Genomic DNA, 26,577 nt, shown 5'->3' with positions numbered 1-26,577 from the left:
GCTGAAAGATGAAAAGAACATTTGGCTCAACACGCCCTGTTGCAGCTTAGAGTGCTCCTTATCAAGTAGATGTGTCTCCTGTAAAAGAGCTACATCAACCCTTTCTTTTTTAAGACTTGATAATATCTTTTTCCTTTTGATTGGTGAGTGGCTCCCCTGGATATTCCAGGTGTACCACCTAAACAAATGGCTAGCCATGATCACCCAGACAAGCCCGAGACCCACCAGGAGGAAGAACCCCCCCAAAAGACATTGAATACAGACCAAAAACAATTCACATATAAAAAACTCTTTGAAACAATTAAATCAAAACAACTAAGAACTACTCCTACATAAAAATAATATAGCATATTTAAAAGGACACTTTCCCCCTTGTTCACAGGGGGCACTACTATCTTCCGATAACTCCACCATAACCTCTCCTAGCTAGAGCCCTGCCCTGGGCCCAGGCATTACAAAATAGAGTAAATAAATTCCAGTATCTTATAGAACAGGAATTAAAAGTAGATGACCCACCCACCACCCCACACTATCACCTAGATACGCTTAACAAAACAAGATAAAAATATATAAGATTACAAAATTACAATCCCAGCAAGTATTAACCAACTAATTAAGGAAGAAAAATTCACCCAAGAGACATTCCCCAATAATCAAATAAACCGTGCAAACTATAGTTAAGAGACCAAAGACCAAAGAATAAGGAACGAGAGTCCCCTCCCCTACAATCAAGGGAAAGATGAAGAAAAGAAAGAGAGAAAGGAAGTAGGAAAGCCAAAGCGGGGGAAATAAAGTCATTATCCATACAGTTCAAGTCCTGCAATCTGTTTGAGAGCATCCAGGTATTCTCCTACTTTTTCTGGTGACCCAAAGTTATATACAGATCCTCCATGACTGAAGCGCAGCATTGTCGGATATCTCAGAATATTGAACATTTAAGTCTCTCAAATGCTTCTTCGCCTCGTCGAATGCCCTCCTTCTTGCAGACCACAACCGGAGAAAAAATCCTGAAACAACATTATCTTGGAGCCTTGTACATCATGGTAAGGGGATCCTTCCTCAAGGCTCTGGAGAACTCCAGCAGCATTTGTTTTTCCCTATAGTGTTGAAGGCAAACTAGTATCAAGCGGGGGGCACTGGTCTGACCTGGGCCTGTGCACAGCAATCCGGTGGGACCGCTCAATCCGCACCCAGCCCAGATTCCAATTTTAGCAGCTGTGGGAGCCACTGCTCCAGAAAATCCACAAGCTGACCTTCCTCCTCCCGTTCCGAAAGGCCCAGCAACCGAATATTTTTTCCCTCAGGGTGCGGACTCGCCACTCCAGAGCCCGGACCTGACCATGGATCACTCAGCAGCAGTCTCTGAGGCCGCGGCCCATTGCTCTGCCCCTCCGCCACACTGCCCGAGTTTCTCAATCATGCTTCTGCAGCATGACCGAGATCGACTCCCATCTGGACCAGGTCTCCTCGATGGATGCATCAATTTTCTCTCGGAGTTTAGCAAACTCTGAGATCAGGCTCGCCTCTGCAGATAAGTCCCCCCGGGGGGGTGAAGGTGAACTATAAGAGCCTTTGCCATTAGTCATTTTAACAAGCACCAAACTGTTAAAAGTTTGATGCAAAATGGCCAAGGGTGCTGGGCAAGAACTATTTTAAGTAATTTAGCAGGTGAGGTGAGTGTTGTCACCCCATTTTGCCCGGGTCCTGGGCAGTGCTCTGCAGATTCTGACCTGCTGGGTCGCCGCCATCTTGGATCTCCCCCTCAGAAATATTTTTAATGAATCATTTTCCAGGTTGCTGCCAAATCAATCACAGGATTGTTGAAAGTTTAATTTTCCCTTTTAAAAATTCCAAATTGCAACAAACATTTCAGAAGCACAAGTAAACTACAAGCAAGAATAAGCTTATATTTCATAAAATGATGCCAAATGTCTTGTGGTGTATTATCCATGTTCTCCTGCTTCACTTAAAGCTTCCTGAAGCTTATTTCAGGATTATTACAAAGGAATTCAAGATGAAAATTGCAAAATAGTACATTTATTTGATATTGTTTTATGTCCATACTGGATATAAAAAGGTACGGCTCTAAATCCTAACTGATCGTGTACATAAATCTGCGTAAACACCATAAATCAGCATGAAAAAAACTTCAGGGATTGTCTGTTTGCTCGTGCAATGACAGAAAATTGTTCAACTCACCATCATAATGTTTATTTCTCAACACCGACTGATCATTTCACTGTCTCACAGTTTTACATTATGCTCAAAAGAGTACTTGACAAATATCTTTTGTACAGAATTACTTCAGTCGAATGTTGCATTCAAATAACCTTATGAAGAAATGAGCAAAAACTCCAAAGTGTGTTTGTTAATTAGGTACTGAAAAGAGTCCCCATTTCCAGCCATATAGCACAGACTGCAATATTGTGAAATAGCAAATGCTGGAAGGTCACCATAACAATGATGTGATGGAAGCTTAATGCTGACTGTACATGCAAAGAAAATGGAACACAAAAATGCCATTCCCAGCATTATTAATAACAAAAGATCTCCAAGGGGAAAATAATAACTCTCAGTAATTAGAAAACTTACAATTAAAAAAACAAGTTTATTGTTTTATCATAATAGAGCATAGATGGACCAGAAAGTACTCATTGGTTCATTCAATCTGTACTGTGCGTGAATAAGAAGTAACTGAAAATGGCACCTTGTAGAACACAAGGTAACACAGACCCAGTGTCTTCATTGCATTCTGCATGGCTGGTGAAGTTTAGCATATGATTTATTAATAACTTTAAATGCTGCTAGCTCTAATAACTAAGCGAGGAATCCACCTTGAAAAGGGAAATGGGAACACTTGCATTCATAGTTAAAGAATTTAATATCAGAAAAACGAAGTTTTACAATTCAGTAAAATCTTTAATAATTGGATATAGAATTGTAACTTGACATTACCTGATTTCTTTTAACCCCTTAGTGGCTATGATGAGGTATTTATAAACAGAACAGAAATACAAATAAATACATTCGGTAAAAGACAACAGTTCCTGGGATGTGCACACATTCTGCAACAGCAGTGTTTAATGAAGTATATGGCACTATTGTCAGTATTCAAGGATCTATTCTAATGATGGGAAACCACATTTGCAGATTTAATAATTACAGAATACATAGATAAGAACTACTAACATGTGTTGCCATTAAGAATTTTCACCAATCCTTTTGCAAGATTTGATTTTCCCGATCTTTAAGTCCAACCTCATTTTCTTTTCGCAAGGTGCTCTAATTCTGTTCAAATAACTCTAAACTCTCATACAATTAAGAGTCTTATTAGTGTAAATAGAGTTCCATGGAGGTGTAGTCAAGACACATTTTCTTTACTAGGAGAAAGTGAGGACTGCAGATGCTGGAGAGCTTGGCACTGGAAAAACATAGCAGGTCAGGCAGCATACAAGAAACAGGAGAATCGATGTTTCGGGCAAAAGCCCTTCATTTACCGACGAGCTATCATTATGGGTAGGGCAGGAACTCCCTTTTTTAATTTTAGGGAAAGTGACAGAAGATTTGTGGAGACCAAGCTGTTGAATGAAAAATCTTTGTCTTAAACGTTTGAACATTTTTCTGGTGTTTTATCAGGTTTGTATCTGAAAACTATAGAACGTCAGAGATGCATCAACAACTGTTAAGCTCTTCAGATATTCCAAAAAAAGTACATCTTACATTATATGAACAACTCAAACATTCAACAAGTTCATTTCAAATCTGCAATCAGGTGCACCTTTCTGTCATCACAATGAATTTTGGTTCTGCAAAAAAGGCAAGTACTGAAAAATTTAACAGTATGCCACTTTCTCAAAAACAAAATGAACAACGTGTAGTGACAGCAAAAATAAATGAAGAAGCACCATGAGCTGTAGCTGTCAGTTTAAACACACAAGGGAGATCCAGAGGTGCAAGTATTGTTTTACTATGCTTAAACAAAACATCAAAAAAGAAATATATTAAACCAGAGATATTTTAACTTTACCAGCATGAAAAGAAATTTAGCCTTCAAAATATACAGTTCCTTTCAATTCACATTTTTTTTCCCTGCACAATTGTACCAAAAGTGAAAATATAAAATTTATCAACTTGGTATATTCTCGGAATACACAAAGAGATTTTTTTCTACTTTTAACTTTGATACTGAAATCTACTATAGTCAGAGTCAATATTTAAAAGATATAAGAACGTCTATAGACAAACATTAGTCGTTACAGTTTGCAAAATAAATGGGTACTGTATGAAAGGTTGCAGAATTACACATTCAAAACAATCGCCATAGAATTACATAGTAGAATGAATTATTTCCAAACTTCATTAGTGATCACTGGTCAAGAATTACCCTTCAAGGTACAACTATTCCATAAAATTACAATGCTTCAATAATTCTTCAAAATGAACTTTAAAATATTCTAATCTCTGTTCAACTCTGCAAATAATCTTATTTCAAGACAGAACATTTATAATGCACAACTAAATTACAGCAATCTCAACCACATGAAGTTATCCTAGAATTGTAAACTGTCAATGGTAAGAGATCACGATATGGAACTGAAAAATTAAAATAATTAGAATTTCCCTAAAGGAGCACAACACACATTTTATTAACCAAGGACCAAAGTACTCTCCAAGCGTGCCCTCATGAGTATGCCCTATTTTAATTGCTCCATCATTGGTGATTATTAAGCTCTGTAGCACTTTTTCTACACCTCTATTTCTCCAGCTCTTGGGCATTTGACTTTATATTGCCTGAATTGGTTTGGTTTCATGCTTCATTTTTATAATGCTCATTTGAAGTAGATTTATTAAATTAAGGTGATATACAAATTGATGTTATCACTAATCGTCATCAATACTATAGGCTGTGTTTTAAGGATTGGGGATTATAATAGAACCACTGTAAATGCTACCCTCAGGACAGCAAAGTCAATCAAGAAAATTCTGTGTCTACCTTCAAATATCACAGGCTAGAAATTAGTACGAATTATTGCTACCTTTTAGGCATAAAATAGTTCACAACCCACATCATTTTAGCCTGCGTTCAATTACATTGGTTCCCCCCCTTATTTTAGACATATTTAAACCTCTCGCAAATATGTTAGTATTGAGACTCAATGTGTGCAGAACAACCATTTTTCAAAATTCATACTTAATGAATGTGGGAGATATTGGGTCTAACTTGCTCAGGATCCTACAGACATCCAATTTGCATAAGAAAATTTGAGGAAAAATTAAAAATAAACCTTCCTGTGGAATGTTTTCCCCAGCTACAAAATTATTGTTGCTGTCTCTTTGCGCCTACAACATATATTGCTTCTTTTCTCGTCCTAGATCTAAACAGCAGGTCACTACCAGCAAACAAGTCAGCCCAACAAAGACTCAATCAATCACTGGAGTTCAAGTCAAGGTGCAACCAACACCAGAATCTCATGCAACTATCTAGCTGAGACCCAAGGGCCAAATTCGTTCAATCGTTGGACCTCTTGGTTTAGGGGTATACTGGCTGCATAATTAGGTCTAGACTAAATATCCACTCCAAAGACTATAATTAAGAAATAAAACTCTATATTGTAGGCACAACTTGCAAAGTTCACTGACAGTTAAGAATGTCAGTTATCACTTAAGGGTCTAAGTTGAATTCTAATTCTTGACAATTGTTTAAAATTGCTAAGCTTACCTAAATTGGCCATTACATTTTGTGACCACCTGGATCGGGAAAAACTGTCCTTGCAAACAGGTAGTTCCAAACAAGCATTCTTCAACCAGAGAAGACTATCACATCAGAAACCAGATTCAATTTTCAGAATTGCTTTAAAAAAGATAAAATGTACAGGTACAAAAATAACTTACATGAGTAAGAGAATACTACACTTTATCATAAAGGAATTGAATTCAAAGGGATTGAAGTTATACTTCAATTGCGTAAGATTCTGAGTAGACTAAATCTGCATATAGTTTTGGGTGCCACATCCCAGGAAATGATTAAATTATGAAGGAATAAAGCCTACACAATGATGAAGGAGCAATCCGATCAAGTTATTTGAAAATAATATTATTTGAAAAACTTTGGGACATAGGTCTCTGCTCCCCACTCTGTAATTGGATTTTCAACTTCCAGACCAACAGACTGCAGTCAGTAAGGACAAGCGACAACACCTCATCCACGATAATTCTCAACACTGGTGCCCCACAAGGCTGTATATTCAGCCTCCTACTATACTTATACACACATGACACTGCAGCCAAATTCCACACCAAATCAATTTACAACTTTGCTGACGACACCACCTTTGTAGGTCAAACTTCAAACAACAACAAGATGGAGTACAGAAAGGAGACACAGTGCTAAGCAGTATGGTGGAAAGACAACAATCTCTCTAACAATGTCAGCAAAACAAAGGAGCTGATCACTGACTTCAGAAAGCGGAGTGGAAAGCACATCCCTCTCTACATCAACGCTGCTAAGGTGGAGGTGGTTGAGATCACCAAGTTCTTGGGAGGAACGATCACCAACAATCTGTCCTGGTGCATTCATGTTGGCAAGGAAGCACATTGCCTCTACTTCCTCAGGTGGTTAAGGAAATTCGGCATGTCAATAATGCCTCTTTCAAATTTTTGCAGATGCACCACAGAATGTATCCTATCTGGATGCTATGGCAACTGTTCTTTCAAATATTGCAAGAAACTACAGAGAGTTATGAACACTGTCCAGTCCATCACATAAACCAGCCTCCAATCCATTGACTTCATCCATAATTTCTGCTACATTGGGAAAACAACTAACATAATCAAAGACTCCTTGCACCTCATTTACACTCACTTCCACCCTCTTCTATCATTCAGAAGATATAAAATTTTGAAGTCACATTTGAAAAGATTCAAGAATAGCTTCTTCCCCCACTGTTATCAGACTTTTGAATGGACGTCTTAATATTATTGCTGATCTCTACACCTTGGCAACCCTATACCCTGCACTCTGTTCCGTTATTCTGATGCACTTGTATAATACGATCTGCCAGTAAAGCACAGAAGTCAACGTTTTTCACTGTAACCCAGTACAGGTGACAGTAACAAATCAAATAAAATAATGAAATATTTAATGGAAACCTTTCTTGGAAAAATTCAGAACAGGGTGCATGACATTAAAATTAGTGCTGGTCCATTCAGAGGAGATGCAGAAAGCACATCTTCACTTAACAAGTTGTGGAAATCTCCAATTTCCTCCCTGCCAAAAAGCTATTCAGCCTAGGTCAATGATACATTTGAAACTGAGATTCACAGATTTTTGATAGGTAAAGGTATTAAAGGATATGAAACCAAAATGGTCCAAGTGAATGACAAATAACAGCTTGAAGGGTTGAATGACCTCTTATTGTTCCGAAGTAAACTACATAAATGTCTAGATAGGAGGTACTCTTTATTCAAGGAGGGGTTTCAACTAATAATTTTTCAGCATTTTTACCTAGAACTACTGTAAATAAGTGCTATTTTCGGCTTTTATTGCATTTTCTTACCTTTACAAGACATTAATCAATGTTGTATTTTGAAATAGAAATTATGATACATTAAAATTAAAATGTAAGAAAAATGAGTTATAAAAGTTGTATTCATCCATAGGTGATAGTACTCGACTTCTTTATTGATACAACAAACAACATGGCTAATAAAGGGCAGTAAATGTTGAATAATTATTTACCATTAGGTAAGGAAAATACTAAGTGACAAACTAATCAATGTGTGAGGGATCCATAGCAAACCACAGGAATGGGGAGATTTCCACCTCAAATCATGAACTTTTGAGCATATACATTTAATATGTCTTAAAGTAAAAGTAAAAATAAACACCCAGAGCTCTGAAAATGGAGGACCTAAAACCATTTGAATGACAATGGCATTAATATTTTTCCACAAATATTTTTGGTTTTGTGAGGAATTAAATGCCGAGTTTTAAAATAAAACTACTAAATGCTTATGAAAAATTCTCAATTGCATTAATACAGAAGATGCAAATAGTTTTACACTATGCCAGGTAAGCAGCTAAAGATATTTCAGTGACAAAGGAAAACTGAAGTAAAATGAATATAAAATTGTGATTGATTACAACATATATACTTTAGTGTGCAAAATTATTACAAAGCATTTTCAAATGACTATATTTAATATCACCCCTTTAAACAACTGGATGGGTTTCTTGTAAAGTTTAAAATACTATCAGCCATGCTCATCATTATTAAATACAAATCAATACGTAAAATTCAAATTAGAATTGAAATTCTTCATTAAAGGCAACAGGGCTAATGCAGTCTGAAACACAAACAGGTTTTAGCAAGACAAATTGTAGTGTCATCTTCAAAATACTATGTTGAGCCTGTGTCAGATTAAATTATGAAAACAAGCTTTGAAAGAGCTTAACACACTTTGCTTTCAAAATTCTGGATGCATGCTTTGGAATGTGCAATGCCATGGTTACATTATACTCAAGAGAAGGATGTCTAGATGACAATCATTGTTGATTAGTTACAAAAAAAATGATTATAAGCTAAGCTAAGGGCATTAATGCTTGAATTTTCTGCAATCCGACATGGAGCTATTTTAAACAAGAATCCAAATTCTGCTCAGAAAACATCCTATTTCAGTCTCTCTAAAACATTTCCAGTAAACTAAGCTGGTTTGATTATTCATACCATAAAACAACCAAACAACTCCTGCATACAGTTAGCACCCTTCCAATATAACAACAGCAGTAAAAATTCTGTATTTTAACCTAAGTTGGAGGGAAAACAAATTAAGATTGTTGATTCTTTACCTCATTATCTGTGCTTTTATCTACTTTAAGTCTCTTACAATGTTCTAAATCTACAAAGTATTTTAAATGCACCAAAATAAACAGCTTTGTCAAAAAAAACCTTCAGTTCACCATTTATATTAGGTGATTATTAACACTGAACAACAAAAAAATGCTCACTTCATTACAGAAGCATTCACTATGTCCATTGAATTTTCCTTCATTTAGTCTGGAGGTCACCATTTTAATGCAGACATTTTGTGGATTTGAATTGGTACAGGGTTTGTGGTCTTCATCTGTAGTGTTTTCACACAAGCACTTTATGCCAGAGTTCGCTGTCTTGGTTTAATCCTTGGATAAAGCTGTAAAAGGAACAACAGAAGGAGTCAATCAACTTAAAATGTAGTTATTTTCCTCATCAGAGATATTTTGATGCAGCTTGGTCCAAATGGATCCCACACACTACTACTGTGCCATGAAGTCCTAACAAATTAAACTCTCAGTGCATTTCCCAAATTGTTTATCACTCATTAGCTTATGTAGAATATTAAATCCAGAACAACTATGGAACCAAAGCTAAATTATACTCATGAATTGGTGTTGGTTGATGGAACAATGCTCAGCAAGTGCCATCAACTTCAAGAAGGATACAGAAAGAAAAGCAAAGAAAAAATTACTTACACAAGCTACGCTTGGTTCTGCTTTGGTGCACTGGAGGCTGAGGGGTGACTTTATAAAGAATGAGGGACATGAATAGTCAAGGTCTTTTCCCCTTGTAGGGGAGTCCGTGTATGGGAAACCTACGAGGGCATAGGTTTAAAGTGAGGGGGAAAAGATTTAAAAGAGATCTGATGGGCAACATTTTCACAAAGAGGTTGATGTGTGCATGGAATGAACTGCCACAGCAAGTGGTGAAGTCTGGTGCAATTACAATATTTAAAAGGCATCTGGACGGGTATATGAATTGGAATTGTTTAGAGGGATATGGGCCAAATGAGACTAGATCAATTTAGGATTTCTGGTCGGCACGGATGAGTTGGACTGAAGGGTCTGTTGCTGTGCTGTATGGCTCCATCTTCCAATAGTAGGTAATCTGCAGCCAATTAATGCCCAAGCATAGTGGGGGGGGATTCATTTTCAGAGAATATACATTAGGTAGCAATTATTTATTATATATTAAACTTCAATTGAATATTGAAACCACTGATGTTCACAACTACCATTTTGGTTCCCCTACACTAGTTGGTTCCCTTTCAATATTTCACCACAATAAATTAATAACATCTCAAAAAAAAACAGGTCTTATTCTTGGAAAAACCTACACCAAGTAAGTTGCGCGGCACATATCCTTCCCCATCATTTAGTCGTGCCCACCACCATTCAATCTCAACTTCATCTTCTCGCCGGATAATTGACATACAGTCTCCTTCCTTAAATGGTAACTCATCTTCAGTTTGAGATTCATAATCCCACAGACCATACACTACTCCTCTGTTCATTATGCCCATTTTCTCTTGCACACCTGAAGGAAGAAGCGAACATATATTTCAGTAGTTTTACTTCCCTACCAAGCCAATTACAGGATTAATTTCCCAGAAACATTTCATAGGCTCCTGATACATGGATCACAACTAGACAGTCTCAGTTCACAGTTTAAGTCAAAATTCAAACACTTCTGCTGGATTATTGGAAATGAAAATAAAGCTTCTAAAGTGCAGAAATCCAACATACGAATGCTTAGAAACAAAATAAGAACATTATCAGCTTCTAGTGACACAGAGCGACACTGAAGTATTACAGTGGAATTCCAATTACTTATTGCTATTACTGGAAAAATACACATGCAAGAATTGAACATGAACATTGGAATTCCCTTGGGAAACATTTACATTGCAAGTTCCAATATAGTGTGAGACTGTCATGATCCCAAATGATGTTAATACTGGACAAGCCAGACCCTAGAGTCAGGACTGGCTTGAGAAATAAGTTTTATTTTTCTTTTCATTTACCGTGGTGATTACTGAACATATTCACAAGAGGCTACCAATTATTTGTAACAAAAGAACAGAAAAGTTTATTAAATAAAAGAAAAATATTGTATTACACAATGTAGCAACTACTTGAAACAATCTTATTATGAATATCAGAGAGAAAGATTGAACTCTCTTACAACACTGCAGATATCAAAATCTCTGAAAGGTCACCGTGCCATTTTGCCAAGACCCCTTGCTCAGATGGCAATGTTGTTTTTGGTTTCCGTTTGGAAAACTTTTGTATTCACTCAATGCTATTTCCTTTCATTATTGCCTCTTCTGGAGACCCTGAAACAAACTGAAATCTCAGCATGCATTCCTTAATCTATATTCTTAACAGCCTGATAGGATGTCTTGCTCATTCATGTTTTAAAGTCTTCTGATTCTCCAGCTTTTCTTATTAACTTCGAAGGCACTCAGGACTTTGCTTTAGCCATGACTGCCTGCACACTGCTAAATTAACAGCACTTCTGCTGTTAAGAACCTCTTCTCTGGGATTGAACCTGTTTATTGGCTATGCTTCAGGATTGTTCTGACTTTGTGCTAGTGGATTCCTGTCACATGACTTCTGCCTTTTTTAAAAAAAACTATAGCACTGAATGTTCACCTCAAGAATTTAACTACCTCATTAAACAAATAAAAATTTCCAGGCTTACTTGCACCACACAAAATCCAATAACATTGTTCTTCTTCCAGTAAGTCAAACATAAAGCTATTCATTTTCTTCAACTTCAAAACATAAGTTTCCAAGTAAAACCATGAATCTTCATTACACCATATATTAAAAAGCCTTTTTAAAAGATCCAAGTTCCTGCCAACGGCTAAAAAAGCATCAAGAGCAGTCATGTACTTGTTAAGGGAAACAGTATGGACCAAGCACACATGCACAACTGTTCTTGACGCTTTACATGTCACTTGGAGATAATTTTTAAAAATAAATACTTTTCATGTTGGTGACGGTTCCTTTGAGGATCAATGGTTAAGAACATAAGAAATAGAAGCAGGAGTAGGCCATTCAATGAGATCATGACTCATCTTCTCCTTCAAAACCATTTTCCAGCACTACCTTAATATTCCAAGATTTCTTATGTAGAAATCTATTGATCTCAGTCTTGAACATACCCCAAGACTGAACCTGCACAGTTCTCTGGGGCATTTTCAATGATTCAACCCTCTGCGACTGAAGAAAAACATCAACTCACTCTTAAATAGCCTGTGTCATATTCTGAGACCCTGTTCCCTAGCTCTACAGAATACCCAACAAAAAGAAACACCTTTTCTGCAGCCTCCCCCCTCCCATAAATTCCTCTAATTCATACTTGAAGGAAGTAACCACTCTGCTCTAAACCAGCAAATTTCCTCAAGACAGCTCTTCTCCCCCAGCAATTAGTTTGGTGCACCTCTGCTGCACCCCTCAATGGCAAGTATGTCCTGAAACAGGATGCACTCAAATGCAGTGTGATAGCTTTATTCCTACAATCAAATCCTCCTGTAACAAAATAAGTCACAATATAATAAGACATTCTCCTGAACACAGTGAGCTAACAGCACTCAAATCAAAGCAACTCAACATTACAAGACTTGGTTGTGGTATTAGGCACACTTCTAACATGTAATGAAAGGCTACTTTGTCCATCATGTCATACCCATTTTGCATCTGTAATATGGGCAATTTCAAGAAAGGCTTATTAACCAACAGATAGACAGCTCAGACAATCCAAAGTATTCTTGCATAATGCTCATGAAGAACAGCTACCCAAGTTACAAAGAACCATGGGTATTGCTTCAGTCAGAAGTAGTTAATATACATGAAACCACAAAACAAAATAATAATGTGCATTGAGATAACATATTTGGCCCATGGAATGTACTCAGAAATGGAAAGAGCAGAAGCAAAAGTGTCAAAATTGTTGTCTGAAATTGTAGAATAGTGGAAACAAGAAATCAAGACAGAAGACAACTATACTATGGAGTAAGGTTTCAGGAAGAAATAAAGAAAAGCAGAGTTGTAACAACAGTCCATCAAATACTACAACACATACCATATAGAAACTGAGAGCATTGGATATAACCCTCCTCCATTTCCTCACATTTATCAGCAGCAGTCTGCAGGTCACTGTAGGTTGTAGCAAATACTGCTGCTCCAGATTCAACTAGGAACTTGCAAACTTGCACATTATTACAGGAGGCTGCACAATGCAAAGGGGTCCTAAAGAAGGAAATTAAGAGTTAGTGATATTTAGTAAACTCAAACATGTTTTAAAGATTCACTTTTCTCACAAGCTGTTGCTCAATCTGAAAGAAAAAGATAAGAGAGGGTTCTTAACACAGTCATCATGAACAGTATCTGGAATCATCAGGTGAGACACATTAAAGTATTCCCAATCATAGAGCGATGCACAGAGTACCCATTGCGCATGGGTTGGCTCCATTCAATTAATACTACTCTCCTGCTTTTTATCCTTAATAGCCGTGAAAGAAAGCTTCACGTTTATACTCAATTTCTTTTCAATGTTCCTACTGAATATACTTTCACCATATTGCTATTCATTCCAGATCATCCCATGGAAACATGACTTCATAATTCCCGCCAGTCTGAAACATAAGAGGACACTAACACCTTATTCTTTTTCACCCTCCATCAATTTTGCATCGTGCCAATGGCTCTTTAATTCCAATGTTTTAATTTGCCAATTATCTGCTTTTTCAGTCCACATGTACCATGAAGAACCACCTTCCTCTAATTAATCCTTTCTGTTGTTTCAAAAGAAGATTTACAAGGATGTTGCCAAGGTTGGAAGATTTGAGCTATAGGGAGAGGTTGAATAGGCTAGGGCTGTTTTCCCTGGAGTGTCGGAGGCTGAAGGGTTACCTTATAGAGGTTTATAAAATCACGAGGGACATGGATAGGATAAATAGACAAGGTCTTTTCCCTGGGGTGGGGGAATCCAGAACTAGAGGGCACAGGTTTAGGGTGAGAGGGGAAAGATAGAAAAGGGACTTAAATGGCAACTGTTTCATGCAGAGGGGGTATGTGTTTGGAATGAACTGCCAGAGGAAGTGATGGAGGATAGTACAATTGCAACATTTAAAAGGCATCTGAATGGGCATATGAATAGGAAGAGTTTGGAGGGATATTGGCCTGGAGCTGGCAGTTGGGACGAGATTGGGTTGGGCTATCTGGTCGGCATGGACAAGTTGGACCAAAGGGTCTATTCCCATGCTGTACACCTCTTTGACTCTATAATTCAATCAAGCTATTCAAACATGATTTACCTCTAACAAAACTTGAATGCTTTTATTTTTAGACTTTGTCATGGATTGTCTCTGGAAGTTTCCTAATCACTGATGTCAGGCTGACTGACAGGTCACTGCTGGGTTTACCTTCTATTTTTGCACAGTGACGTAATATTTACAATCCTCTATTGGTTTGACCATATTCTCAAATTGAAGAAAAAACTGGAAGATTGTTATTAGAGACCCTGTAATCATTGCCCTTATGTCTCTCACATAAGTAAGATGGATCAAATCAGTCACTTCCATCCCCATTTTCATTCACTGGATAGAAACATGGCTGGCTAAGCCAGGATTTATTGCCCATCCTTAAATTTCGGCAGGAAGGTGAACTGCCTTCTTGAATCATTGTGGTTCTTGTGATATAGGTATACCAACATTGCTGTTAAAGGATGAATTCCAGGATTTTGACCCATCAACCAAAGAGAATGATAACTCATTTCCAAGTTGGAACAGTGCGTGAATTGGGGGGCATTTGCAGGTGGTGGTACTCCCCTTCACCAACAACCTTTATGCTTTACATGGCAGAGTTTGCAAATATGGATAGGCACCGTTGAAGGTGCATCTTGTAGATGGTACATACTACTGCATTGCTGGAGGGACTAAATGCTTGTATGGTGCCAATCAGGGTGCTGCTTTGTCCTGGATAGTGTCAAGCTTCAAGTGTTGTTGGAGCAGCATTCATCCAGGCAAGTGGGAGAATTGGATCATATTCCTGACTTGCACTTTATAGATGATGAACAGACTTTATGGAGTCAGGATGAATGTTACTTGCCACAGAATTCCTAGCCTCTGACCTGCTCTTGTAGTTATATGGCTAGTCCAGTTGTGTCATCATGAGATGAGACAATGCTGTCAATATACCAGTAAAGAAGTAGACAGTTAATACATAGGACAGGACAAATATAAAGAAAGAGTACTTAAAAGATTGGTCACCCTATGGCCAGACATCTTCAGCTGCTTCACCTTGTCTCCACTGTAAAGTCAGAAGTGGGGTGATACAGTTCGGTGTGGACATACTCAATTCTTGATAAGACTTTAAAATATTCATTTAATACTTCAGCACTGCTCTCTGTATCCATAAGTGATCTCCTTTCAGATCTCTAATCACTCTAACCTTCTTGTGACTATCTTTTTACTATATTGCAATTTATAAGAGACTTGTGGGTTCTTTTTCTGTTAGCTGATAATTTGATTCTTTTTTAAATCTACCCTTGCACTTCTCTTATTCAGCTTGGTAATAATCTTACCACAGTCTCTCGAGTTCTTCATAGTCAATGATACACGAACAGTTGAAGGATACGCGATCTCCAAATCCTAAACATATGGCCTCATTCTCCTAGATTAGCTCTTTTTTTTTGCCATGTTAGAATTTCAGATTACTTATTTTAACCTAATTTGATTATTTTTCATGTTAATATTTTTATGAACACAAACAAAATCTATGTTTAGGCTACATTATTTTTGAGGTGTACAAAGTTGAGGTTTGTGGGCAGCACGGTGGCAGAGTGGGTTAGCACTGCTGCCTCATAACGCCAGAGACCTGGGTTCAATTCCTGCCTCAGGCAACTCTCTATGTGGAGTTTGCACATCCTCCCCGTGTCTGCGTGGGTTTCCTCCGGGTGCTCCGGTTTCCTCCCACAATCCAAAAATGTGCAGATTAGGTGAATTGGCCATGCTAAATTGCCCATAGTGTTAGGTGAAGGGGTAAATGTAGGAGAATGGGTCTGGGTGGGTTACGCTTCGGCAGGTCGGTGTGGACTTGTTGGGCCGAAGGGCCTGTTTCCACACTGTAAGTAATCTAATCTAAATCTAGAGCATAGATACTTAAGCTGCTATTTAAAGGTGACTCAGTATTTTACAGTAGAAGTCTGTATTTCAAGACAAAACAATAGCAGGCTTTTAGCTACACAACATTTGAACGACTCCATTTCAATAGCAAGCTTGTCCTAATTTGGAGAAGAAGTGAAATTGGAACTCTCAAGGACACTCGTAGCACAGCTCTTTCACTGAATGATGTGTCTCTCAGACAAACAACTTTGTAAAAAGCTTGTAAGCAATGACCTCAATATTAGCAGATTTTATTTTCTCCCTTACAAATGAGAAGCAAAAGTTAACGTGATTAAATTAAATACTCCAAAAATTCTGACAGTGTACACCAAAAATAAGTTGGCCTTAAGTACAGAGTTTAAACTACATTTTAGGAGAAGCAAAAGCTTGTTTCTCTATCGAATTTTGATTGGTAAGTGCGCATACATACAGACAAACAAATCTAAAAATAATCAAAATCAAGTACAGTTTGGACACCTTGGAAAAATCAACTTGTGAGCATGAACAGTTGGCTTCCATGTACCTAACTATTAAAATGTAGGTTTTATTATCTGGAATTGTTTAATGGTAGAAACGGGCTTTTTAAACAATTGTACATGCTTTCGCCCAAAATATTAACAGTGCATAAAAATTACTTCAGCATATTTTCAATAATGAAAAGATATCACAAATATGTCAGGAGATGGCTTTATTAACACACAGGTAAAATTGAATACTCTGTAAGTTCAGCAATTCTGCCATGAATCCAATTATGAAAGCCACCATCTGTTCAATTCGGCAATAATTGTAACCATAAAATGAGTGAGGTGTGTGAGAGTAACTGAAGGAAAATTCAAACCATATGCAATAACTAAAAGAACTATTTTCTCCAAATATATTTTATTTACCATATTTTATATCTTCAAGCACTACCTATTGTTTAGAAATTCAATGTAATTCTGTTAAGCTACTGAGTTTTCTGATAAAAAACGTATTTTGAGAAACTGTCCCCCACAATGCTGAAAGAACATACTCCAGTTGTTGTACAAAATATGATTATACACTTGGAATTAAATAACCATGCGACTCAACAAACATCAACCATATTTATTTTCTAACTCACCATCCATCACTATCTGCTGCATTAACATTTACCCCAAACTGTACTAAGAACTTCACAATTTCTGTGTGACCTGCACAGACAGCATTATGTAGGGCTGTAATTCCTTCATCATTTGGTTGGCTAGGATCCTCCACCTATACGAGAAAAACAGATCACAAACAATAATGGACTGATTTTTTAAAAACTATTATTGACAAAAATTGATTGTTGTTGCGCAATCACAATCATTAGTAACAAATGCAATGCTCCTCGGTTACATACTTGACATCTAGAACAATTTCCAACACAATTCAACCACAAATTAGAGACATCTGCATTGTCCAGATAAATTGAGAAATAAAGTCCAATTCAGCAACTGTTTTCCAACTGAGTTCTTCAACATTTTGAAAATCAGTTCTGAAAAATTAGCATATAGTTTACAGCTTTTCCAAGAATGAAACTAATTATGTGCATTAAATTCATTCTAAATCAAGTTGCCCACAATGCTCCTTATTCTGTCAAGTAGGAGTAAAAGACTCACATGCAAATAATACTTGGCAGGAAACCATCAAGCATAAAAGGTAAACACTGGGCTGAGTTTTCCAGCCCCTTGTGGATGCAGCGAGAGGCTAAAGGATATCATGGGTAGATGGGAGTGGAGTTTCCACCACCTTTCCGTTACCATGACATTTTATTAGCAGTAAGAAAATGGAGGACAGTTGTCCTTATAGCCTCTTGCTGCCACTGTTGGCACTTTTTGAGTGGTGGGTGAGCTGTCTAAATGTCGAGAGACCATCCGTGAACAGCAGTGGTTCAGGTTTGGGGGTCTCTCCTGGCATCCTTAGCCCACGGAAGACTGCATGGCAACACTGACTGCCCTTCAGTAACACCACCTGTCCTGTTTTTGCTTTGTTGGGAGGATGGCATTCTTCTTTAGCATCCTCCTCTTCAAGGTGCAGTCCCAGAAGTGACCACAGGCATTGGCAGCGATGCCAAAACCGTAATCTGCCAACTTTGTGATTAGCCAGCAGTTGCAAGGAGTGGGCAGTTGCCCTTTAAAGGAATAGCTGGGTTGAGAACTAATTAGTTACTCAACGAAGGGTAGATTAAGATTGCACACCCTTCATGTTTACCCCCACACCCTTTGCCATCAACCCAGCTTCACAGCAATTGAGCAGAATCCCTTCAACCCCAAGAATAAAACAAAGCCCTTTGTCTGAATTTCAGTTCAAATTGTTCCAGATCCAGTAAAACTGGATAGAATGAAAATTTATATCAAGTGACATCAAAGGTCATAACATACCTCATAAATAATGCGCTGGACTAGATCAAATTCACCTTCCAGAGAAGAATCAAGCAACAGTGCTAGAGGATTGAACTTAACTCTCATTCCATGACCAATACGTTCCGAGCCTAGCTTTTTCAGATTTGTCCTCTTTCCCTGAAACCAACAAAAACAAAATAAATTGGGACATGAACAACTAGGCAATTAACTATACTTCTGCCCAAAGGGTCTAGTGCAAGACATAATTTGGGCTCTCAGCAATAACCAATAATACGCGCACGAGATACTGGGGAGCTTTTGTTTATTTCCTTAGGAGATATGAGCTTTGCTGGCTGGTCCAATTATGTTTTCATATCCCTGGTTGCCCTTCAGGTATTTGTGGTGATGGTGAGCTGCCCTTTAGAATCACTGTAGCCTATGTGATGTAGATACACGCACAGTGCGACTAGGGAGGGAGATCCAGAATTTTGATTCAGCAAAAAATGAAGAAGTGGCAACATATTCCCAAGTCAAAAAGTGTGGCGCTAGAAAAGCATAGCCAGTCAGGCAGCATCCGAGGGGCAGAACATAATGTTACAAGATTAAATTGTGTTCTCTCTCTAGACATTAATGTAATAGTAAAGAGTTTAGCTGCACTCTGTCTCAGTGGGAACGACATTCATGCAACAATGCGGACAACTACCATTCCATTTAAACAGCCATTTGCTCCTACTCCCCCTACTATTATCAACTTAAACTATCATTCAATCTCTTCCATTACGAAATGCTTTCTAGTCATCCCCTGAAGCTTGGTATATCACACCGACATTGTCTTGGAAAATCACTGAGTCAGGAAATCATTTGCATACCGATTTCCCAGATTTAGGGCATTTACATTATCTCAGAGGATGGTCTCATCATACCATCATACCTGGGGTAACATGTGACCATGAGGGAGTGGCTGAGGGGTTTTCTTGAATGGCACGTGACTGTGGGAGAGTGGCCAGAGTAACCGTGAGCATGACCAACTGACCTCTATAAAGGGGATATGTTTTCTTTGTTCAGGGCCTCACTTTGACTAGACTTTGTATGCCTGTGAAGTGTGTCAAAAGTGGTCACCTAGCTTGTACAAGCCTTAAAAAACTTGAACTGTTTGCATAAGTTGGTGTGTGTGAATTGCATCTCCTGTATGAAACCTCAGGAAAAGAACCTAACAAGGAGAGTTAACGTTTCGAGCATAAGCTCTTCATCAGAAACATAGGACTCTGATCTCCAGCATCTGCAACCCTCACGCTCGCCCCAATATATTCCCAAGGCAGGAGGTGAATGTCTTGGAGGGAACTTGCAAGTATTCCATGTAACAGTTGCCCTGTCTTCCTAGATGGCAGTGGTTGTGGATTCTGAAGGTGCTGTCTAAACAATACTTGATAAATTTTTGCAGTGCACTTGTGCCGGTGGTTGAGAGAGTGACTGTTTGTAAATATGTTGTCAACCAAGCAGGTTTATTTTTCCTAAATGTTGTCAAGTTTCTTCAGTATTGTTGGAGCTGCACTCATTCCATCACATTTTTCTCTTGGAGTTGGTGGACAGGCTTTGGGGAATCGAGAGATGCAGGATTGAGAGCCTGTGACCGGACCTTGTAGCTCCAGTATTTATATGGTTAGTCCAGTTCAGTTTCAGATCAATGGTAAACCTAGTATGTTGATGGTGAGGGCTACTGCAAAGGTAATGTCACTGAATGTTAAGGGGCAATGGTTGGATACTCTATGGTTGGTGACAGTCAGTGTCTATTACTTGTGTGGTACGGTTGTTTGCCACATTACTCCCCAAGCCGAGATATGTTCAAGTCTTGCTGCATTTGGGCATGGACTGCTACAATATCTGAAGTGTCACAAACAGTGCTAAACATTACAGTCACCAGCAAACATCCCCATGTCTGATTTCGTAACAGAGGGAAAGTCATCAATGAAGCAACTAAAGATGATTGGGTCTAGGACATACCCAGAGGCTCTCCTGCAGAGATGACTGACGTCCAAGAGACACAGTCATCTTCCTTTGTATGACTCCAACTGGCAGAATGCTTTCCCTCCCAAACTGATTTTAATTACCCAATAAGCACCTGAGTTGACAACTCGTACAAATTCTCAGGTCTTCTCTTTTACGGTGGGGTTCCCCACAGATCAGGATGGGGATATTCCTAGAGCCTTCTCCACGGAGTTATTTAATTCTCCACAACAATTCATGATTGAATGTGGCAGGACCAGAGCGCGGCTAATGGTGGAATCATTTAGCCCTGTCCAGTACTCATTATTTATGCCATTCGCCATGCAAAGTTGCATTTTCACCAGATCAACACCTTGTATTCATGTATGCCTGGTACTGGGCCTTGGGATGCCCATCTGCACTCTTCATTCAAGCAAGACAGATTTCCTGACTTGGTAACACTAGAGTGGGATATGCCAGGTTATGAGGTTGCACATTATTTCAGTGCAAATCTGCACAAAGCTGATTATCCACAATATTTCGTAGGCATTTAGTCTTGAGTTCTCAATCTATTCAAAATTTATCCCAATTAACAGAACGTTACTGACACACCACACATTCGCGTGCATCCACAATGGGAATATAATGCTTCAACTCCACAAGGACTGTATGGTGGTCACTCTTACCAAACTGATAAAGTCACATCTGTCTGTAGCAGAAAAATTAGTGATGAGGCCGAGAATGTATTTGTCTCTTGTTGCTGCCTTCACCATTTGCTGCACATCCAATTCAGCAGCGGTGTCCATTAGAACTCTTACCAGCGCCATCAGTGGCGGTGCTGCCGAACCACTCCTGGTGATGGACATTGAAGTGGCTATCCCAAAGTACATTCTGCACCTTTGCCACCCTCAGTGTCTCCTCCAAGTGGTGGTCAACATGAAGGAGCACTTATTCATTATCAGAAGAAAGGGAGGTAATAGGGAGCATAAAGTGGTAATCGGAAAAAAGGTTTCCTTAATCATATTTCACTTGTTGCCATGAGACTTCTGGGGTCCAGAGTCAACGTTGACAATGTCTAGAGTAACTCCACCCTGACTGAAAACCATGACACCTTTGCTGGGATGGTGATGGTGCTGTCTGGGACAGTCATTCTCACGGAACCATAGCTCGTACTCATTAGCAAAATATTACTTAACTAACTAGTTTGAGAGTGTTCTCTCAATTTTGGCACTAGCTCCCAGAAGTTACAAAGGCCGACTTTGCAGGGTTGACAGGACTATATCTGTTGTCGTCGTTTCTGGTGACTATATCAATGTCAGGTTATCTATTGAGTTTCATTCCTTTTTTTGATTCGTAGCGATTGTTGCAATTAAATTGCCAGCGCGGCCATTTCAAAGGGTAGTTGAAGATCAATCACACCGTTGGGTGTCTGAAATTACAGTGGGCAGACGAGGTATTTCCTTCCGAAAGGACATGAGTCAATCAGATTTTTTTTTAATAACAAAAATCGACAACATTTCATAGGGATCGAGAGTTTTAATTTCAGACATTTTTTTCAAATTCAAATTTCACCATCTGTCGTGGTGGAATTTGAACCAAAGTCATTTGAACATTACCTGGGTCTCTGGATTACAAGTCCAGGAATGGTATCATGTGCCATTGTCTGTCCAATCTTGCCCCAATAGCTCAAGAAGTTTACGTGTGAACAACTGAGCCCTACAAGTTAGTGAGGTCTGAACAGACTTAAGGTGTGAATTAAGATTGGCAAACAAAAATACACCTTAACAGCCCAAAGTTAAGAAGTGAAAACAATTGCCAAGCTATTTTATAAATTCAATCACTGTTCAGTGACCATTGTTGGAAGAGTGTGTGGGTGGTATAGGGCAGACCAGATATGCATATGAGTCAAACTGATGGTGATGTTGTCATATAATGCTTCCATTCTCTACCTTGGTCAGCAACAAGCAGCTACATTTATGCAGAAAATCTATGGTAGTAAGACATCTTCACAGGAGTGCTATCAAACAAGACTGAAAAATTGAATGAATCATGGTATGTCGTAGGTCAGTATCTCTAAAACGATACCAGTGACTCAAAGCTTTTAGTGAAGGTGATGGTGAGGAAAACAAAACCAGAAGTTACCAATTTATCCAGCAATCTTTGAAAATCATTTACGGGATGACCACCAGACTGGTAAGCAATGAATCATGGATCAGAAATTCTGATTCTTATTCTTATTTCATTTGCATGAGGGAAGGAGGATCATGGGAACCCATGCAGCTTCTCTTCCTAGCCACACACCACCCTGACTTGGAACTATATTGCCATTCCTTCACTATCACTGGATTCCAATCTTAGAAACTTACAAACAGCACTGTTGATGCACCGACACCATATAGTCAGCAGCAGTTTGAGATGGATGGGAACTAATTTCTGGCCTTGCCAATGACACACTCTTCTCATTGAATAATAAAAAATATGAAAAAACTTGGGAGGTGATAATGTACACAATATATTTTCGACTTTATAAAATTCAGTTTTCTGTGGCATACTTTTGAATAAGAGTTCTTTGTATTAGAATAAAAGGAAAACATGTCAAATAATCTGAAAGGTCCTACGCCATAAATTAGAAAAAAGCAAAAAAAAAGTGTTTTACAGACTTATATGTCCAAGTTATATTGTATGGTTGTACATTTATATGGGATGATCATTGGATTGAAAAATCCATTCTGTGTTACATTCCATTCATGGTTTTATTTTGCCAGATTCTCCATCATGGACCGGCGGCACGGTGGCTCAGTGGTTAGCACTGCTGCGTCACAGCACCAGGGACTCGGGTTCGATGCAGAGGCTATATGGAGTTTGCACATTTTCCCCGTGTCTGTGTGGGTTTCTTCCCACAACCCAAAAATGTGCAGGCAAAATGAATTGGCCATGCTAAATTGCCGATAGTTTTGGGTGCATTAAATATAGGGTGGGGGAATGGGTCTGGGTGGGTTACTTTTTGGATGGTCGGTACGGAATTGCTTCCACACTGTAGATAATCTAATCTAAAAAAAACCTGTCAAATTCCATTACTTGTCCATTATGGCAGTGAAGTGAGATTCCACCATACAATGTCTCTGTGTTGATCATATTCTTCTGAAGCGTTTTTGGAAAAGATACTGAATGCAATACAGTTGATATGGTTTACATGAACTTTAGTAAAACCTTTGACAAGGTCTCACATGGAAGGCTAGTCCAAATGTTAAGAGCCCATGGAATCCAAGGCAGTATGGCAAACTGGATCCAAAACTGGCTAACAAACGGAAGGCAAAGAGTCATGGTGAAGGGCCATATTTGTAATTGGAAGCTTGTGATCAGTGGTGTTCCCCATGTTTTGTTTTGGGACCCTTGTAATTTGTTACTTACATTAATGACTTGGATGTGAGTGTAAAAGTTACAAGTTGTAAGCTTGCAGATGATCCGAAAATTGGTGATGATTTTGATAGTGAAGAGAATGTTGTCAGTCTAAGCCTGGTAAATTGGGCACAGCAATGGCAGATGGATTTATTCCTGATAAGTGTGAGGTGATACATTCTGGGAGGTCTAATGAAGGAAGGTAAAGCACAATGAATGGTCAATCCATTGGGAGTATCGAGGAAAAAAGGGTTCTTGGTGTACAAGTCCATAGATCCCTAAAAGGTCTCAGCACAGGCAGACAAGATGAAAAAAAAAGGCATATGGGATGCTTGTCTTCATCAATTGGGGAAGAGAATATAGGTGCAAGTCAGTCTTGTCACAACTTTATAAAACTTTGACTGTCACAAATAGAATACTCTGTGCAGTTCCGGTTGCCACACTATTGGAAGGATGTGATTGTTTTGAAGATGATGCACAGGAGACCCGGGGAGGGGGAGGGGAGACGGTGGCTCAGTGCTTAACATTGCTGCCTCTCAGCATCAGGGACCCAGGTTCAATTCCAGCCTTGGGCAACTTATCTGTGTGGAGTTTGCTCATTCTCTCAGTGTTCGCATGGGTTTTCTCTGGGTGCTCTGGTTTCCTCCCACAATCCAAACATATGCAAGTCAAGTAGATTGGCCGTGCTAAATTGCCCATAGTGTTCAGGAATGTGTAGGTCAGCTGCATTAGTTAGAGGTAAATATAGAGTGGTAGGGGGTCTGGGTGGGTTACTCTTCAGAGGGTCAGTGTGGACTCGTTGGGTTGAATGGCCTATTTCCATGCTGTAGGGATTCTATTCTATTCTAAAAGATTCACTAGATTGTTTCCTTGGTTGAAAAAACTCAGTTACTATGACAGACTGGATAGGCTAGGTTTTTTACCTTGGAGTAGAGGAGGCTAAAGCAGGATCTGATTTAGGTATACAAAATCATGAGCAGCATAGACAGAGGTAGATCATGTGAATCTCTTTCCCACAGCAGATGCGGCTGAGGCTAGAGGGCATAAGTCTAAAAAAAGGAGCGAGTAGTTGAGTGCAGATCTGAGGATATTTTTCAACCACAGGGTGATAGATATGTGAAACATGCTGCCTGAGAGGGTGGGTGGAGGCAAGTACTCACAAAATTTAAGAAGAATCTGGCTAAGTACTTAGAGTCATAGAGGTGTACAGCACGGAAACAGACCCTTCAGTCCAATTTGTCTATGCTGACCAGATATCCCAACCCAATCTAGTCCCACCTGCTAGAACCCGGCCCATATACCTCCAAACCCTTCCTATTCATATATCCATCCAAATGCCTTTAAAATGTTGCAAGTGTACTTGCTTCCACCACTTCCTCTGACAGCTCATTCCATACATGTACCACAGCCTGCATGAAAAGGTTGCCCCTTAAGTCTCTTTTATATCTTTCCCCTCTCACCTTAAATCTATGCCCTCTAGCTCTGGACTCCTGCAACCCAGGGAAACCCAGCCTCTGATGCTCCAGGGAAAACAGCACCAGCCTGTTCAGCCTCTTCCTACAGCTCAAGTCCTCCAGCCCTGGCAATGTTCTTGTAAATCTTTTCTGAACCCTTTCAAGGTTCACAACACCATTTCGATAGGAAGGAGACCAGAATTGCATGCAATATTCCAACGGTGGCCTAACCAATGTCCTGTACGGCCGCAACATGACTTCCCAACTCCTGCACTCAATACTCTGACCAATAAAGGAAAGCATAACAAACACCTTCTTCACTGTTCTATCTACCTATGACGCCATTTTCAAGGAGCTATGAACCTGCACTCCAAGATCTCTTTGTTCAGCAACACTCCCTAGGACCTTACCAACAAGTGTATAAGTCCTGCTAAGATTTGCTTTTCCAAAATTCAGCACCTCGCATTTATCTGAATTAAACTTCATCTGCTTAAACTTCAACTGCCACTTCTCAGCCCATTGGCCCATCTGATCAAGATCCTATTATAATCTGAGGTAACCTCCTTCCCTGTCCAATTGTGGTGTCATCTGCAAACTTACTAACTGTACCTCTTATGCTCGCATCCAACTCATTTATATAAATGATGAAAAGTAGTGGACCCAGCACTGATCCTTGTGGCACTCCACTGGTCACAGGCCTCCAGTCTGAAAAACAACCCTCTACCACCACCCTCCGTCTTCTACCTATGAGCCAGTTCTGTATCCAAATAGCTAGTTCTCCCTGTATTCCGTGAGATCTAACCTCACCAACCAGTCTTCCATGAGGAACCTTGTTGAATGCCCTACTAAAGTCCACATAGATCACATCTACCGCTCTGCCCTCATCAACCCCCTTTGTTACTTCTTCAAAAATCTCAATCAAGTTTGTGAAACATGATTTCCCATGCACAAAGCCATGTTGACTATCCCTAATCAGTCCTTGCCTTTCCTAATACATGTTCATCCTGTTCCTCAGGACTCCCTCCAACAACTTGCCCATCACCGATGTCAGGCTCAATGGTTTGCAGTTCCCTGGCTTGTTCCTACCACCTTCCTTAAACAGTTGCACCATATTAGCCAATCTCCAGTCTTCCGGCACCTGACCTGTGACTGTTTAACTGTCAGGGCACAGTAGATGATGGATCAACTGCAGGTAAATGGGATTGGTGCAGTTTAGTGTTTGGTGGGAAGCAGAGACATGATGGCCTGAAGGGCCATGCTGTATGACTCCATGATGCTATAATAGAAGAGTGAAGGTAAGACCAAGAGATAACAATGAAAAGACAATTTCAAAGAAACAAGTAAAGAAATGCGCCAAATAATGAAGGAAATTTCTTCCTCCATTTCATTTGGACATGCAGATGAACTATATA

At 39.1% G+C, this 26,577-nt stretch overlaps 1 protein-coding gene across 5 annotated transcripts in view; it reads right to left on the bottom strand.

The window, feature by feature from the left end:
* Positions 1 to 7,658: 7,658 nt before the first annotated feature.
* Positions 7,659 to 26,577, bottom strand: part of LOC132819698 (apoptosis-stimulating of p53 protein 2-like) — a 115,524-nt gene continuing 96,605 nt past the window's right edge. For all 5 annotated transcript variants that reach the window (XM_060831359.1, XM_060831360.1, XM_060831363.1 and 2 more), the window contains 5 exons: positions 18,369 to 18,506; positions 17,087 to 17,220; positions 12,903 to 13,069; positions 10,150 to 10,349; positions 7,659 to 9,189 (listed from right to left, as the gene is read on the bottom strand). In XM_060831359.1, the coding sequence (XP_060687342.1) occupies positions 9,148 to 9,189; positions 10,150 to 10,349; positions 12,903 to 13,069; positions 17,087 to 17,220; positions 18,369 to 18,506 (681 nt within the window). In that variant the 3' untranslated portion in view covers positions 7,659 to 9,147. The remainder of the gene's footprint in view (positions 9,190 to 10,149; positions 10,350 to 12,902; positions 13,070 to 17,086; positions 17,221 to 18,368; positions 18,507 to 26,577) is intronic.

Source organism: Hemiscyllium ocellatum, chromosome 10, assembly GCF_020745735.1.
Source record: "Hemiscyllium ocellatum isolate sHemOce1 chromosome 10, sHemOce1.pat.X.cur, whole genome shotgun sequence".
Lineage (NCBI taxonomy): Eukaryota > Metazoa > Chordata > Chondrichthyes > Orectolobiformes > Hemiscylliidae > Hemiscyllium > Hemiscyllium ocellatum.
Note: the sequence above shows the minus strand (reverse complement) of the source record. Positions and strands in the feature narration are given on the sequence as shown.